This window comes from Salvelinus alpinus, chromosome 6 (genome assembly GCF_045679555.1).
Source record: "Salvelinus alpinus chromosome 6, SLU_Salpinus.1, whole genome shotgun sequence".
Taxonomy (NCBI): Eukaryota; Metazoa; Chordata; class Actinopteri; order Salmoniformes; family Salmonidae; genus Salvelinus; species Salvelinus alpinus.
The window spans coordinates 87,751,842-87,768,775 of record NC_092091.1 but is presented as its reverse complement, the minus strand read 5'-3'; the positions used below and the strand labels follow the sequence as shown (position 1 = coordinate 87,768,775).

Here is a 16,934-nt window from a genome sequence, read left to right as displayed (position 1 = left end):
TTAATGCGTCAAAAATAGACATTCATCCATAATAAGTCAAATTTTGAAGTGAAACTATGAGATCTTGTTGGGAGAGAGGGAGGTCGGGAGAGAGGGAGGAAGGTTGGGAGGGAGAGAGGAAGGTCAGGAATGGGAGGGAGGGAGAGAGGGAGGAAGGTTGGGAGGGAGGGAGGGAGAGAGGAAGGTCGGGAATGGGAGGGAGGGAGAGAGGGAGGGAAGGAGAGAATGAGGGAAGGAGGGAATGAGAGATTCCGTAATAGGAGTATGGGGCGTTTGGGGACGGGAACATTCCAATGACTACAACCCTGTGTGGGAACAGAATAGAATGGTTGGAGAGAAAATAATGTACTTAGTTGATGAAAGAAGTGGTGGAGTGGAGGGGTTAGGGTGTAACCCAGAAGGAGGGGAGGGGTTAGGGTGTAACCCAGAAGGGGTGGAGTGGAGGGGTTAGGGTGTAACCCAGAAGGGGTGGAGTGGAGGGGTTAGGGTGTAACCCAGAAGGAGTGTAGGGGATAGGGTGAAACCCAGAAGGGGTGGAGTGTAGGGGATAGGGTGTAACCCAGAAGGGGTGGAGTGTAGGGGTTAGGGTATCAGACTTCCTTCTTACTCCACTACAACAGTTCCTTCTTCTCTTGTTTCTCTAATTGGATCATCTCTCTCTCTCTCATCTCTGTCTTTCTCTCCATCCAGACTTCGCTCCTCCAGTCGTCCACGGACCTCCCAAAGACCCCTCCTCCTCTTCCTCCACCAGTCGGACCACGACCACCCGGTCTCCTCCCTACTTTACCACGGCGCGACCCCCCCTCACCACCTTCCCCGGTCAACGCTCCCGGACAACCACAACTGTGCGGAACCCTGCCGGTGGTGCCGTGGTCGTCCCCGGCGATAACCAGATCCCAGAGATCGTTAACCCCGGTAACGGCCAATTACGGAAATGAACACATTCTGTTCCAATGTGTTATCGTATAATTATTGTATATCCAACCCGTTTTTTTAACATGTACATTTCCGGTAGGTAATGGACGGTTGGTTCCAGCCATGGGTGTTCCCCCTCTGCCTCCCCAGCCCCCGGTCATACCCCCCCAGGACCACTGCTCCCCCAGGCTGACAGCTGAGGTGTCCTGGCTCAGAACCCAGCAGGGACAGATGGCCAAGCAGCCCTGTCCTGTAGGGACACTAGGTAACTACAGCCCAGTCCTGTAGGGACACTAGGTAACCACAGCCCAGTCCTGTAGGGACACTAGGTAACTACAGCCCTGTCCTGTAGGGACACTAGGTAAACTACAGCCCTGTCCTGTAGGGACACTAGGTAACTACAGCCCTGTCCTGTAGGGACACTAGGTAACCACAGCCCAGTCCTGTAGGGACACTAGGTAACTACAGCCCTGTCCTGTAGGGACACTAGGTAACTACAGCCCTGTCCTGTAGGGACACTAGGTAACTACAGCCCTGTCCTGTAGGGACACTAGGTAACTACAACCCAGTCATGTAGGGACACTAGGTAACTACAGCCCTGTCCTGTAGGGACACTAGGTAACTACAGCCCTGTCCTGTAGGGACACTAGGTAACTACAGCCCTGTCCTGTAAGGACACTAGGTAACTACAGCCCAGTCCTGTAGGGACACTAGGTAACTACAGCCCTGTCCTGTAGGGACACTAGGTAACTACAGCCCTGTCCTGTAGGGACACTAGGTAACTACAGCCCAGTCCTGTAGGGACACTAGGTAACTACAGCCCTGTCCTGTAGGGACACTAGGTAACTACAGCCCTGTCCTGTAGGGACACTAGGTAACTACAACCCAGTCCTGTAGGGACACTAGGTAACTACAACCCTGTCCTGTAGGGACACTAGGTAACTACAGCCCAGTCCTGTAGGGACACTAGGTAACTACAGCCCTGTCCTGTAGGGACACTAGGTAACTACAGCCCTGTCCTGTAGGGACACTAGGTAACTACAGCCCAGTCCTGTAGGGACACTAGGTAACTACAGCCCTGTCCTGTAGGGACACTAGGTAACTACAGCCCAGTCCTGTAGGGACACTAGGTAACTACAGCCCAGTCAAGTATAATACATGTAGTATATTATAGTAATTATATCTACAGATATACAGTAGGTACTACATTCAGATAATTACTATAATATACTACATGTATTATATCTGACTGTAGTACCTACTGTATATCTGTACATATAATTACTATAATATACTACATGTATTATATATCTACAGATATACAGTAGTTACTACAGTCGATATACAGTAGTTGGGGTTTTAGGGTGTTTAAGTCCCTGTAAAAAGGTAGTTGGGATCAGGGTTAGGGTCGGGGTGTTTAAGTCCCTGTAAAAGGTAGTTGGGATCAGGGTTGGGGTCGGGGTGTTTAAGTCCCTGTAAAAAGGTAGTTGGGATCAGGGTTAGGGTTGGGGTGTTTAAGTCCCTGTAAAAAGGTAGTTGAGATCAGGGTTAGGGTTGGGGTGTTTAAGTCCTTGTAAAACGGTAGTTGGGATCAGGGTTAGGATTGGGGTGTTTAAGTCCCTGTAAAAAGGTAGTTGGGATCAGGGTTAGGGTTGGGGTGTTTAAGTCCTTGTAAAAAGGTAGTTGGGATCAGGGTTAGGATTGGGGTGTTTAAGTCCTTGTAAAAAGGTAGTTGGGATCAGGGTTAGGGTGTTTAAGTCCCTGTAAAAAGGTAGTTGGGATCAGGGTTAGGGTTGGGGTGTTTAAGTCCCTGTAAAAAGGTAGTTGGGATCAGGGTTAGGTTTGGGGTGTTTAAGTCCCTGTAAAAAGGTAGTTGGGATCAGAGTTAGGGTTGGGGTGTTTAAGTCCCTGTAAAAAGTTAGTTGGGATCAGGGTTAGGGTTGGGGTGTTTAAGTCCCTGTAAAAAGGTAGTTGGGATCAGGGTCGGGGTCGGGGTGTTTAAGTCCCTGTAAAAAGGTAGTTGGGATCAGGGTTAGGGTGTTTAAGTCCCTGTAAAAAGGTAGTTGGGATCAGGGTTAGGGTTGGGGTGTTAGGGTGTTTAAGTCCCTGTAAAAAGGTAGTTGAGATCAGGGTTAGGGTTGGGGTGTTTAAGTCCCTGTAAAAAGGTAGTTGGGATCAGGGTTAGGGTCGGGGTGTTTAAGTCCCTGTAAAAAGGTAGTTGGGATCAGGGTTAGGGTTGGGGTATTTAAGTCCTTGTAAAAAGGTAGTTGGGATCAGGGTTAGGGTTGGGGTGTTTAAGTCCCTGTAAAAAGGTAGTTGGGATCAGGGTTGGGGTGTTTAAGTCCCTGTAAAAAGGTAGTTGGGATCAGGGTTGGGGTTGGGGTATTTAAGTCCCTGTAAAAAGGTAGTTGGGATCAGGGTTAGGGTTGGGGTGTTTAAGTCCCTGTAAAAAGGTAGTTGGGATCAGGGTTGGGGTGTTTAAGTCCCTGTAAAAAGGTAGTTGGGATCAGGGTTAGGGTTGGGGTGTTTAAGGTAGTTGGGATCAGGATTAGGGTTGGAGTGTTTAAGTCCCTGTAAAAAGGTAGTTGGGATCAGGGTTAGGGTCGGGGTGTTTGAGTCCCTGTAAAAAGGTATTTGGGATCAGGGTTAGGGTTGGGGTTGGCCTAGAAAATAAGGACAATTCCACACTCACTGGAAATAGTCTTTAGAAGTTCACATCATTTCCATCAGTAAATACTATTTCCACCCAGTTCAGGTTTTTCATGTTCTCGACAGCAGACAACAAGTGTTTGACTGTCACTACACACAGAGCTTCTGTTATTTAAACAATGAAACAAGTAGGTGTCTGTCTGCGCTTGTCTTTTCTTTACAGCGTGGGCTGTTCTCTGTTAGAGCCTGGCTTTAAATTATGTTAGAGCGTGGGTTGTTCTCTGTTAGAGCCTGGCTTTAAATTATGTTACAGCGTGGGTTGTTCTCTGTTAGAGCCTGGCTTTAAATTATGTTAGAGCGTGGGTTGTTCTCTGTTAGAGCCTGGCTTTAAATTATGTTAGAGCGTGGGTTGTTCTCTGTTAGAGCCTGGCTTTAAATTATGTTAGAGCGTGGGTTGTTCTCTGTTAGAGCCTGGCTTTAAATTATGTTACAGCGTGGGTTGTTCTCTGTTAGAGCCTGGCTTTAAATTATGTTAGAGCGTGGGTTGTTCTCTGTTAGAGCCTGGCTTTAAATTATGTTAGAGCGTGGGTTGTTCTCTGTTAGAGCCTGGCTTTAAATTATGTTAGAGCGTGGGTTGTTCTCTGTTAGAGCCTGGCTTTAAATTATGTTAGAGCGTGGGTTGTTCTCTGTTAGAGCGTGAGTTGTTCTCTGTTAGAGCGTGAGTTGTTCTCTGTTAGAGCGTGAGTTGTTCTCTGTTAGAGTTGTTCTCTGTTAGAGCGTGGGTTGGTCTCTGTTGGAACGTGAGTTGTTCTCTGTTAGAGCGTGGGTTGTTCTCTATTAGAGTGTGTGTTGTTCTCTGTTAGAGCGGGAGTTGTTCTCTGTTAGAGCGTGGGTTGTTCTCTGTTAGAGCGTGGGTTGTTCTCTGTTAGAGCGTGGGTTGTTCTCTGTTAGAGAGTGAGTTGTTCTCTGTTAGAGAGTGAGTTGTTCTCTGTTAGAGCGTGAGTTGTTCTCTGTTAGAGCGTGGGCTGTTCTCTGTTAGAGCGTGGGTTGTTCTCTGTTAGAGCGTGGGTTGTTCTCTGTTAGAGAGTGAGTTGTTCTCTGTTAGAGCGTGAGTTGTTCTCTGTTAGAGCGTGGGTTGTTCTCTGTTAGAGCGTGGGCTGTTCTCTGTTATAGAGTGCGTTGTTCTCTGTTAGAGAGTGAGTTGTTCTCTGTTAGAGCGTGGGCTGTTCTCTATTAGAGCGTGGGTTGTTCTCTGTTAGAGAGTGAGTTGTTCTCTGTTAGAGAGTGAGTTGTTCTCTGTTAGAGCGTGAGTTGTTCTCTGTTAGAGCGTGGGTTGTTCTCTGTTAGAGCGTGGGCTGTTCTCTGTTATAGAGTGCGTTGTTCTCTGTTAGAGAGTGAGTTGTTCTCTGTTAGAGCGTGGGCTGTTCTCTATTAGAGCGTGGGTTGTTCTCTGTTAGAGAGTGAGTTGTTCTCTGTTAGAGCGTGAGTTGTTCTCTGTTAGAGCGTGGGTTGTTCTCTGTTAGAGCGTGGGCTGTTCTCTGTTAGAGAGTGAGTTGTTCTCTGTTAGAGAGTGAGTTGTTCTCTGTTAGAGCGTGGGCTGTTCTCTATTAGAGTGTGGGTTGTTCTCTGTTAGAGCGTGGGCTGTTGTCTATTAGAGCGTGGGTTGTTCTCTGTTAGAGCGTGGGCTGTTCTCTATTAGAGCGTGGGTTGTTCTCTGTTAGAGCGTGGGCTGTTGTCTATTAGAGCGTGGGTTGTTCTCTATTAGAGCGTGGGTTGTTCTCTGTTAGAGCGTGGGTTGTTCTCTGTTAGAGCGTGGGTTGTTCTCTTTTAGAGCGTGGGCTGTTCTCTGTTAGAGCGGGAGTTGTTCTCTGTTAGAGCGTGAGTTGTTCTCTGTTAGAGTTGTTCTCTGTTAGAGCGTGGGTTGTTCTCTGTTAGAGCGTGGGTTGTTCTTTGTTAGAGCGTGGATTGTTCTCTGTTAGAGCGTGGGTTGTTCTCTGTTAGAGCGTGGGTTGTTCTCTGTTAGAGCGTGACTTGTTCTCTGTTAGAGCGTGAGTTGTTCTCTGTTAGAGCGTGGGTTGTTCTCTGTTAGAGCGTGGGTTGTTCTCTGTTAGAGTTGTTCTCTGTTAGAGCGTGGGTTGTTCTTTGTTAGAGCGTGGGTTGTTCTCTGTTAGAGCGTGAGTTGTTCTCTGTTAGAGCGTGGGTTGTTCTCTGTTAGAGCGTGGGTTGTTCTCTGTTAGAGCGTGGATTGTTCTCTGTTAGAGCGTGGGTTGTTCTCTGTTAGAGCGGGAGTTGTTCTCTGTTAGAGCGTGAGTTGTTCTCTGTTAGAGCGTGGGTTGTTCTCTGTTAGAGCGGGAGTTGTTCTCTGTTAGAGCGTGAGTTGTTCTCTGTTAGAGCGTGGGTTGTTCTCTGTTAGAGCGTGAGTTGTTCTCTGTTAGAGCGTGGGTTGTTCTCTGTTAGAGCGTGGGTTGTTCTCTGTTAGAGCGTGGATTGTTCTCTGTTAGAGCGTGGGTTGTTCTCTGTTAGAGCGGGAGTTGTTCTCTGTTAGAGCGTGAGTTGTTCTCTATTAGAGCGTGAGTTGTTCTCTGTTAGAGCGGGAGTTGTTCTCTGTTAGAGCGTGGGTTGTTCTCTGTTAGAGCGTGAGGTGTTCTCTGTTAGAGCGTGAGATGTTCTCTGTTAGAGCGTGAGTTGTTCTCTGTTAGAGCTGTTCTCTGTTAGAGCGTGAGTTGTTCTCTGTTAGAGTTGTTCTCTATTAGAGTGTGAGTTGTTCTCTGTTAGAGCGTGAGTTGTTCTCTGTTAGAGCGTGAGTTGTTCTCTATTAGAGCGTGAGTTGCTCTCTGTTAGAGCGCGAGTTGTTCTCTGTTAGAGCGTGAGTTGTTCTCTGTTAGAGCGTGAGTTGTTCTCTATTAGAGCGTGAGTTGCTCTCTGTTAGAGCGCGAGTTGTTCTCTGTTAGAGCGTGGGTTGTTCTCTGTTCGAGCGTGAGTTGTTCTCTGTTAGAGTTGTTCTCTGTTAGAGCGTGAGTTGTTCTCTATTAGAGCGTGAGTTGTTCTCTGTTGGAACGTGAGTTGTTCTCTGTTAGAGTTGTTCTCTGTTAGAGCGTGGGTTGTTCTCTATTAGAGCATGGGTTGTTCTCTGTTAGAGCGTGGGCTGTTCTCTATTAGAGGGTGAGTTGTTCTCTGTTAGAGCGTGGGCTGTTCTCTATTAGAGCGTGAGTTGTTCTCTGTTAGAGCGTGGGTTGTTCTCTGTTAGAGCGTGGGTTGTTCTCTGTTAGAGTGTGGGTTGTTCTCTGTTAGAGTGTGGGTTGTTCTCTGTTAGAGCGTGGGTTGTTCTCTGTTAGAGTGTGGGTTGTTCTCTGTTAGAGCGTGAGTTGTTCTCTGTTAGAGTGTGGGTTGTTCTCTGTTAGAGCGTGGGTTGTTCTCTGTTAGAGTGTGGGTTGTTCTCTGTTAGAGCTTGGGTTGTTTTCTGTTAGAGCGTGAGTTGTTCTCTGTTAGAGCGTGGGTTGTTCTCTGTTAGAGCGTGGGTTGTTCTCTGTTAGAGCGTGGGTTGTTCTCTGTTAGAGCGTGGGTTGTTCTCTGTTAGAGTGTGGGTTGTTCTCTGTTAGAGTGTGGGTTGTTCTCTGTTAGAGCGTGGGTTGTTCTCTGTTAGAGTGTGGGTTGTTCTCTGTTAGAGCGTGAGTTGTTCTCTGTTAGAGTGTGGGTTGTTCTCTGTTAGAGCGTGGGTTGTTCTCTGTTAGAGTGTGGGTTGTTCTCTGTTAGAGCTTGGGTTGTTTTCTGTTAGAGCGTGAGTTGTTCTCTGTTAGAGCGTGGGTTGTTCTCTGTTAGAGCGTGGGTTGTTCTCTGTTAGAGTGTGGGTTGTTCTCTGTTAGAGCGTGGGTTGTTTTCTGTTAGAGCGTGAGTTGTTCTCTGTTAGAGCGTGAGTTGTTCTCTGTTAGAGCGTGGGTTGTTCTCTGTTAGAGCGTGGGTTGTTCTCTGTTAGAGTGTGGGTTGTTCACTCTTAGAGCGCGAGTTGTTCTCTTTTAGAGCGTGGGTTGTTCTCTGTTAGAGCGTGAGTTGTTCTCTGTTAGAGCGTGGGTTGTTCTCTGTTGGAACGTGAGTTGTTCTCTGTTAGAGCGTGAGTTGTTCTCTGTTAGAGCGTGGGTTGCTCTCTGTTAGAGCATGGGTTGTTCTCTGTTAGAGCGTGGGTTGTTCTCTGTTAGAGCGTGGGTTGTTCTCTGTTAGAGCGTGGGTTGTTCTCTGTTAGAGCGTAGGTTGTTCTCTGTTAGAGCGGGAGTTGTTCTCTATTAGAGCGTGAGTTGTTCTCTGTTAGAGCGTGGGTTGTTCTCTATTAGAGCGTGGGTTGTTCTCTGTTAGAGCGTGGGTTGTTCTCTGTTAGAGCGTGGGTTGCTCTCTGTTAGAGCGTGGGTTGTTCTCTGTTAGAGCGTGGGTTGTTCTCTGTTAGAGCGTGAGTTGTTCTCTATTAGAGCGTGAGTTGTTCTATGTTAGAGCGTGGGTTGTTCTCTGTTAGAGCGTGGGTTGTTCTCTGTTAGAGCGTGGGTTGTTCTCTGTTAGAGTGTGGGTTGTTCTCTGTTAGAGCGTGAGTTGTTCTCTGTTAGAGCGTGAGTTGTTCTCTATTAGAGCGTGAGTTGTTCTGTTGGAACGTGAGTTGTTCTCTGTTAGAGTTGTTCTGTGTTAGAGCGTGGGTTTTTCTCTATTAGAGCATGGGTTGTTCTCTGTTAGAGCGTGGGCTGTTCTCTATTAGAGCGTGGGCTGTTCTCTATTAGAGCGTGGGTTGTTCTCTTTTAGAGCGTGGGTTGTTCTTTGTTAGAGTGTGGGTTGTTCACTCTTAGAGCGTGAGTTGCTCTCTGTTAGAGTGTGGGTTGTTCTCTGTTAGAGCGTGGGTTGTTCTCTGTTAGAGCGTGGGCTGTTCTCTATTAGAGCGTGGGCTGTTCTCTATTAGAGTGTGAGTTGTTCTCTGTTAGAGCGTGGGCTGTTCTCTATTAGAGCGTGGGTTGTTCTCTGTTAGAGCGTGGGTTGTTCTCTGTTAGAGTGTGGGTTGTTCACTCTTAGAGCGCGAGTTGTTCTCTGTTAGAGCGTGGGTTGTTCTCTGTTAGAGCGTGAGTTGTTCTCTGTTAGAGCGTGGGTTGTTCGCTGTTGGAACGTGAGTTGTTCTCTGTTAGAGCGTGAGTTGTTCTCTGTTAGAGCGTGGGTTGTTCTCTGTTAGAGCGTGGGTTGTTCTCTGTTAGAGCGTGGGTTGTTCTCTGTTAGAGCGTGGGTTGTTCTCTGTTAGAGCGGGAGTTGTTCTCTATTAGAGCGTGAGTTGTTCTCTGTTAGAGCGTGGGTTGTTCTCTATTAGAGCGTTGGTTGTTCTCTGTTAGAGCGTGGGTTGTTCTCTGTTAGAGCGTGGGTTGTTCTCTGTTAGAGCGTGGGTTGTTCTCTGTTAGAGCGTGAGTTGTTCTCTGTTAGAGCTTGGGTTGTTCTCTATTAGAGCGTTGGTTGTTCTCTGTTAGAGCGTGGGTTGTTCTCTGTTAGAGCGTGGGTTGTTCTCTGTTAGAGCGTGGGTTGTTCTCTGTTAGAGCGTGAGTTGCTCTCTGTTAGAGCGTGGGTTGTTCTCTGTTAGAGCGTGGGTTGTTCTCTGTTAGAGCGTGAGTTGTTCTCTGTTAGAGCTTGGGTTGTTCTCTATTAGAGCGTGGGTTGTTCTCTATTAGAGCGTGGGTTATGTGATAATGTAGAATATGCAACATGAACATCATATATAGGTCATGTTAACACTGTAACAATGTTCAATGTATGTGCCATGACAGGCATACAGGCATACACTACATCTCATTATGAGAAACAACACACACACACACACACACACACACACACACACACACACACACACACACACACACACACACACACACACACACACACACACACACACACACACACACCCTCTTTCTCACACACACAAACACAAATGTGTAGGGACATGTGTGTTAGATTCAGATCACCAGTTCTTTAACCTCCCCCATAATGTCTGTCTCTGTCCTCTCCAGTACTGAGGTTGGTAAGTAGAGTATGATCCTACTGTTCAGACTCATGAATGTGAAACACTGCCCTTTGTCTGGTTAATTATCACACACACACACACACACACACACACACACACACACACACACACACACACACACACACACACACACACACACACACACACACACACACACACACACACACACACACACACACACACACACACACACACACACACACACACACGCACACACACGCACGTGCCTGTTCAGTGAACCCCTGGCTCATCCGTACTTCCTGCCTCCCTGCCCACTCTCTGAATGTCAACGCTGTCTTCCTGTGTTTGCTAAGCGTGTTGTCTTGGTGTTTCCGTTTGTCTTCCAGGCGTAGCTACATACGTGTGTGTTGCTCAGCAGGGCTACTGGGATCCCCAAGGCCCCGACCTCAGCAACTGCACGTCTCCCTGGGTCAACCACATCATGCAGAAAGTGAGTTTGACTGCTGGCGGCGGCCATTGCGGCTACGCGGATCTCCCATTGAAACACACTCTAGGGCGCCCATTACGGATCTGGACCCAGGGGCAGTTTCTCATGCATGGAGACACATTGGGGAAGATACTGGGGAAGATCTAGACTGTGTCCCAAAACGGCACTAAACAGTGTTCCATTTGGTACGCACCACTACTGTAGACTAGACAGGGTTGATTCAGAGACTTCCTGTATTGTTTGGCTCTTTGTTAATTAAGCTCAGTTCATGGCTATATGATGTTAAACATGATAGCTGTTTGATGAGCTCAGTTAACCTTTCACGAGCCTCTACCCCGGGTCCGGGATCACCCCCCACCCCCCCCACACACTGATTAGCATGGCTAGCATAGCTTCACAAGTAGATAGTAGCATCTAAATATCATTAAATCACAAGTCCAAGACACCAGATGAAAGATACAGATCTTGTGAATAAAGCCACCATTTCAGATTTTTTAAATGTTTTACAGGGAAGACACAATATGTAAATCTATTAGCTAAACACGTTAGCAAAATACACAATATCTTTGTCCACCATTTTTTCTCTCCACCAGTAGCTATCACCAATTCGGCTAAACTAAGATATTGATAGCCAATAACCAATAAAAAACCTCATCAGATGACAGTCTGATAACATATTTATGGTATAGGATAGGTTTTGTTAGAAAAAAGTGCATATTTCAGGTAGAAATCACAGTTTACAATTGCACCGACCATCACAACTCGACTAGAATTACTATAGAGAGCAACGTGTATGACCAATTTACTCATCATAAAACATTTCATAAGAATAGACAAAGCATAGCAATGGAAAGACCCAGATCTTGTGATTTCAGACAATATTTCAGATTTTCTAAGCGTTTTACAGCGAAAACACAATAAATCGATAAGTTAGCATACCACATGTGCAAACGTTACCAGAGCATCGATTCAAGCCAAAGAGAGCTATAACGTAATCATCGCCAAAATATATTAATTTTTTCACTAACCTTCTCAGAATTCTTCCGATGACACTCCTGTAACATCATTTTACAACATACATATAGAGTTTGTTCGAAAATGTGCATATTTAGCCATACAAAACCGTGGTTATACAATGAAAATACTAGCAAATCAAGCCTCAAAATGTCGGACGTCATCTTTCAGAGTGATCTAGTTTAATCGAAAGCTAATCATATACTTGACTAAAAAATACAGGGTTGACAGGAATCGAAAGACAAATTAGTTCTTAATGCAACCGCTGATTTACATTTCTAAAATTATCCTTACTGTGCAATACAGGGTTCGCCAAGTGAAGTGATAACAAACAAAATGGCGGATTATGCGTTTAAAATATTTCGACAGAACAACGATTTATCATATTAAATATTTCTTACTATGAGGTGATTTTCCATCAGATTCTTGGGCAATGTATCCTTTCTTGGGTCTAATCTTCTTTTGGTCGATAGATGTCCTCTGTCCTTCGAAATGTCCACTAACATCGACCGAGACCCCGAAACGTGACCAAAGCTTCAAAGTGCACGACAAAGAAATTCCTCAAAATCGCACTAAACGGATATAAATTGCTATAAAACGGTTCAAATTAACTACATTATGATGTTTTTAACAACTATAACGACTAAAAACATGACCGGAGAAATATCACTGGCTAAACAACCATTTGGAAGGAGGCAAGTCCGATGTCCATCTTGCGTAAGACGCGCGAAGGGAAAGGACGGTACTTCCACGTTTTGTTGTTTTATAGTGGCTCTGATTGTGCAATCGACTCCATTCAAAGCGTGATGACGTACTGACACCCAGAGGAAGACGTAGGCAGTGTCGGTTTCTCCATAGCATTTACAGGCACCTTAAAACCGACCCCAGATCAGGGGTCAAAATTTCTGAAATCTGACTCCCTGTCAGGAAAAGTGCTGTAGAAGTAGTTCTGTACCACTCAGAGACAAAATTCCAACGGCTATAGAAACTAGAAAGTGTTTTCTATCCAATAATAACAATAATATGCATATTGTACGATCAAGAATTGAGCACGAGGCAGTTTAATTTGGAGACCAAAAAATGCTAATGCGGAACAGCACCCCCTATAGTTGCAAGAAGTTTTTAAACATGATAGCTGTTTGATGAGCTCAGTTCCTGGTTATATGACGTTAAAGACGATAGCTGTGTGATAAGCTCAGTTCCTGGTTATATGACGTTACAGATGATAGCTGTGTGATAAGCTCAGTTCCTGGTTATAGGACGTTAAAGACGATAGCTGTGTGATAAGCTCAGTTCCTGGTTATATGACGTTAAAGATGATAGCTGTGTGATAAGCTCAGTTCCTGGTTATATGACGTTAAAGATGATAAAAATTAAAGATGTGCGGTGTAGGACTGAGGAGACTGTAGCTCATTAATACATTCTGGTTAGTATCAGCATCATCATCATCATTATAGGAGTCGTGAATATCATGACAAAGACAAGAAATAATGAAGACATTTGTTTCATTCTGAGTTTCTCTGCAGTTGTTTTAATCACTATCAGTTGTTTTAATCACTATCATCACGATCAGTTGTTTTAATCACTATCAGTTGTTTTAATCACTATCAGTTGTTTTAATCATTATCATCACTATCAGTTGTTTTAATCACTATCAGTTGTTTTAATCACTATCAGTTGTTTTAATCACTATCAGTTGTTTTAATCACTATCAGTTGTTTTAATCACTATCATCACTATCAGTTGTTTTAATCACTACCATCACTATCAGTTGTTTTAATCACTATCAGTTGTTTTAATCACTATCAGTTGTTTTAATCACTACCATCACTATCAGTTGTTTAATCACTACCATCACTATCAGTTGTTTTCAATCACTATCAGTTGTTTTAATCACTACCATCACTATCAGTTGTTTTAATCACTACCATCACTATCAGTTGTTTTAATCACTATCAGTTGTTTTAATCACTATCAGTTGTTTTAATCACTATCAGTTGCTTTAATCACTATCAGTTGTTTTAATCACTATCATCACTATCAGTTGTTTTAATCACTATCAGTTGTTTTAATCACTATCAGTTGTTTTAATCACTATCATCACTATCAGTTGTTTTAATCACTATCAGTTGTTTTAATCACTATCAGTTGTTTTAATCACTATCATCACTATCAGTTGTTTTAATCACTATCAGTTGTTTTAATCACTATCAGTTGTTTTAATCACTATCATCACTATCAGTTGTTTTAATCACTATCATCACTATCAGAGTTTTCATTCTTTCTTCCACAACCAGTTGAGGTTTTAACCATCATTACATCCCTCGTCTTTGTAATAAATATCACTCGTTTTTAGCCCCTACAGTACAGTAGTCCCAAACTGAACATAGTATGAGAACTAGTCTCGGTCTGTGTTGTAACCTCTATGTTCTGTCTTCATCCTCCTCCTCCTCCTCCTCTAGTTGCGTAGCGGCGAGACGGCAGCCGTCGTTGCCAGGGAGCTAGCAGAGCAGACTAAAGGGTTGTTGCGTCCCGGTGACGTCCCCTCTACGGTGAGGGCCATGGCCCAGCTGGTTGACCTGCTGGATGTTCAGCTCAGAAACCTAACCCCCGGGGGCAAGGACAGCGCCGCACGCAGCCTCAACAAGGTACTGCAGGGAAAAATACTTTCTTTGTGTTCATTTCAATATTGAAGGGATAGGTCACCCAAGGATTGCTGTCTTATCTTGTCCATTTATTTATTTATTTAACTAGGCAAGTCAGTTAAGAACAAATTCTTATTTACAATGTCAGCCTACAGTGGGTTAACTGCCTTGTTCAGGGGCAGAACAACAGATTTTTTTACTTTGTCAGCTCGGGGATTTGATCTTGCAACCTTTCGCCTTTCGGTTACTAGTCCAAAGCGTTAACCACTAGGCTACCTGCCGCCTTCTGTTGCCCCATAATCTGCTTACAATATATAATTTGCTCATTTGGGTGACCTATTCCTTTAATTGTTTATTTCTTGGGGATTTATATTTTTAAACTGAATAGTGTAGAGTTTTTTATCATTTGTTTCTCAACTACAATCCTGCAAAAGGAGATAAATATGATCCTGTTATTTCCATCAATAAACCCAATTAACTGTGTAATTGAATAATATGGCTCATTAGTATGCTAATTATGATTTCGATATTGAAGGTTTCCAATTAACATGTGGGTATTATAATTTCAGCTACAACTCTTAATGCCATAGATGTAGAGGACAATATGAGTTTATTTTTTTATTTTTCTTTATTTAACTAGGCAAGTTGGTTAAGAACAAATTCTTATTTTCAATGACGGCCTAGGGAAGGGAAGGAGGGAGGGAGGGAGGGAGGGAGGGAGGGAGGGATAGAGAAAGGGAGGGGTGATAGAGGGATAGAGAAAGGGAGAGAAGGGGGAGGGATAGAGAAAGGGAGGGGGTGATAGAGGGATAGAGAAAGGGAGAGAAGGGGGAGGGATAGAGAAAGGGAGAGAAGGGATAGAGAAAGGGAGGGATGTTCTAAATGGTTGAAAGAGGAAGGAGAGGGAGAGGCAGGGGGAGGGAGAGGCAGGGGGGAGGGAGAGGCAGGGGGAGGGAGAGGCAGGGGGAGGAGAGGAGAGGCAGGGGGAGGGAGAGGCAGGGGGAGGAGAGGGGAGGCAGGGGGAGGAGAGGCAGGGGGAGGGAGAGGCAGGGGGAGGAGAGGAGAGGCAGGGGGAGGAGAGGCAGGGGGAGGGAGAGGCATGGGGAGGAGAGGCAGGGGGAGGGAGAGGCGGGTGGAGGGAGAGGCAGGGGGAAGGGAGAGGCATGGGGAGGAGAGGCAGGGGGAGGGAGAGGCAGGGGGAGGGAGAGGCAGGGGGAGGGAGAGGCAGGGGGAAGGGAGAGGCAGGGGGAAGGGAGAGGCATGGGGGAGGGAGAAGCAGGGGGATGGAGAGGCAGGGGGAGGGAGAGGCAGGGGGAGGAGAGGCAGGGGGAAGGAGAGGCAGGGGGAGGAAGAGGCAGGGGGGAGGGAGAGGCAGGGGGAAGGAGAGGCAGGGGGAGGAGAGGCAGGGGGAGGAGAGGCAGGGGGAAGGAGAGGCAGGGGGGCGGAAGCGTCTTCCTAAATGTCTGTTTTATTTCCCTAATGGCTGTTTCATTCACAGAGATCCTGTTCAATTAGTGCTGAGTAGAAGTAGTATTGTTTTATATGGAACTGTATGGTGTGGTTAATGAACTGTGTGTTGTGTGGTTGTGTGCGGTGCTAACCAACCTGTCTGGGTTTACAGCTGCAGAAGAGAGAGAGGTACTGCAGGTTTTTTGTCCAGGTATGTCAGCCTTCCTATCTGTCATATTTATTCACCTCCCTCAACGACAGCCTGCCTGCTGCATATTGAAAGCATTTCACGTCAAGGCAGCGCTGTGCATAGAATCATAATTCCATGGTGCTCTGGTTTGGGTTGTCTTGTGATTTTTTATTTGATATAAAACCCTTTGAAGAGTGAGTTCATCGACAGAGATATATTCTGGAATGATTCTCTCTATTGCAGAATTCTAGAGTTGTGTTCCAGAACTCTCCAGTTCTATTCCGTGAGGATAGAATCCTCAGTCCTCTGTGATGTCATCATTAGAACCACAGACAAGGCTCCATTAATACAAGGTGTTAAATGCTCCTCAAAGGGTTCCCTGAAGGTTGTTGATGTTGTGTTAGTTGTTGTGTGCCTTTTATATTCACTTTTATAAAAAATTAAAAAATTAAAAAGTGATATCTAGAACCTAAAACGGTCCTTTGGCTGTCCCGGTTAGGATAACCCTTTGAAGAACCCTTGTTGGGTCCTGGTAGAACCATTTTCGTTCCAAGTAGAACTGTTTTGGGTTCCATGTAGAACCCTTTCCACAGAGGGTTCTACATGGAACCCAAAATGGTTCTACCTGGATACACCCTGCCATTAACACACCCTGCCATTAATACACCCCGCCATGTCATTAATACACCCTGCCATGTCATTAATACACCCTGCCATTAACACACCCTGCCATTAATACACCCCGCCATGTCATTAATACACCCTGCCATGTCATTAATACACCCTGCCATTAACACACCCTGCCATTAATACACCCCGCCATGTCATTAATACACCCTGCCATGTCATTAATACACCCTGCCATTAACACACCCTGCCATTAATACACCCCGCCATGTCATTAATACACCCTGCCATGTCATTAATACACCCTGCCATTAACACACACTGCCATTAATACACCCCGCCATGTCATTAATACACCCCGCCATGTCATTAATACACCCTGCCATGGCATTAATACACCCTGCCATGGCATTAATACACCCTGCCATGGCATTAATACACCCTGCCATGGCATTATTACACCCTGCCATGGCATTAATACACCATGGCATTAATACACCCTGGCATTAATACACCCTGCCATGGCATTAATACACCCTGCCATTAATACACCCTGCCATTAATACACCCTGCCATGGCATTATTACACCCTGCCATTAATACACCCTGCCATGGCATTAACACACCCTGCCATGGCATTAATAGCTATACAATTACACATTTTCCCTACGCCCCATGTCATAATGTGTAGAATTACAGGAGAGTAGCTATACAATTACACATTTTCCCTACGCCCCATGTCATAATGTGTAGAATTACAGGAGAGTAGCTATACAATTACACATTTTCCCTACGCCCCATGTCATAATGTGTAGAATTACAGGAGAGTAGCTATACAATTACACATTTTCCCTACGCCCCATGTCATAATGTGTAGAATTACAGGAGAGTAGCTATACAATTACACATTTTCCCTACGCCCCATGTCATAATGTGTAGAATTACAGGAGAGTAGCTATACAATTA

General features: G+C 45.3%; 1 protein-coding gene across 5 annotated transcripts in view; it reads left to right on the top strand.

Annotated features, from left to right (window-relative positions):
* adgrl3.1 (adhesion G protein-coupled receptor L3.1) overlaps positions 1–16,934 on the top strand; it is a 334,415-nt gene that overhangs the window by 198,485 nt on the left and 118,996 nt on the right. For all 5 annotated transcript variants that reach the window (XM_071408263.1, XM_071408262.1, XM_071408260.1 and 2 more), the window contains 5 exons: positions 691–915; positions 1,016–1,180; positions 9,943–10,046; positions 13,520–13,705; positions 15,324–15,362. In XM_071408263.1, the coding sequence (XP_071264364.1) occupies positions 691–915; positions 1,016–1,180; positions 9,943–10,046; positions 13,520–13,705; positions 15,324–15,362 (719 nt within the window). The remainder of the gene's footprint in view (positions 1–690; positions 916–1,015; positions 1,181–9,942; positions 10,047–13,519; positions 13,706–15,323; positions 15,363–16,934) is intronic.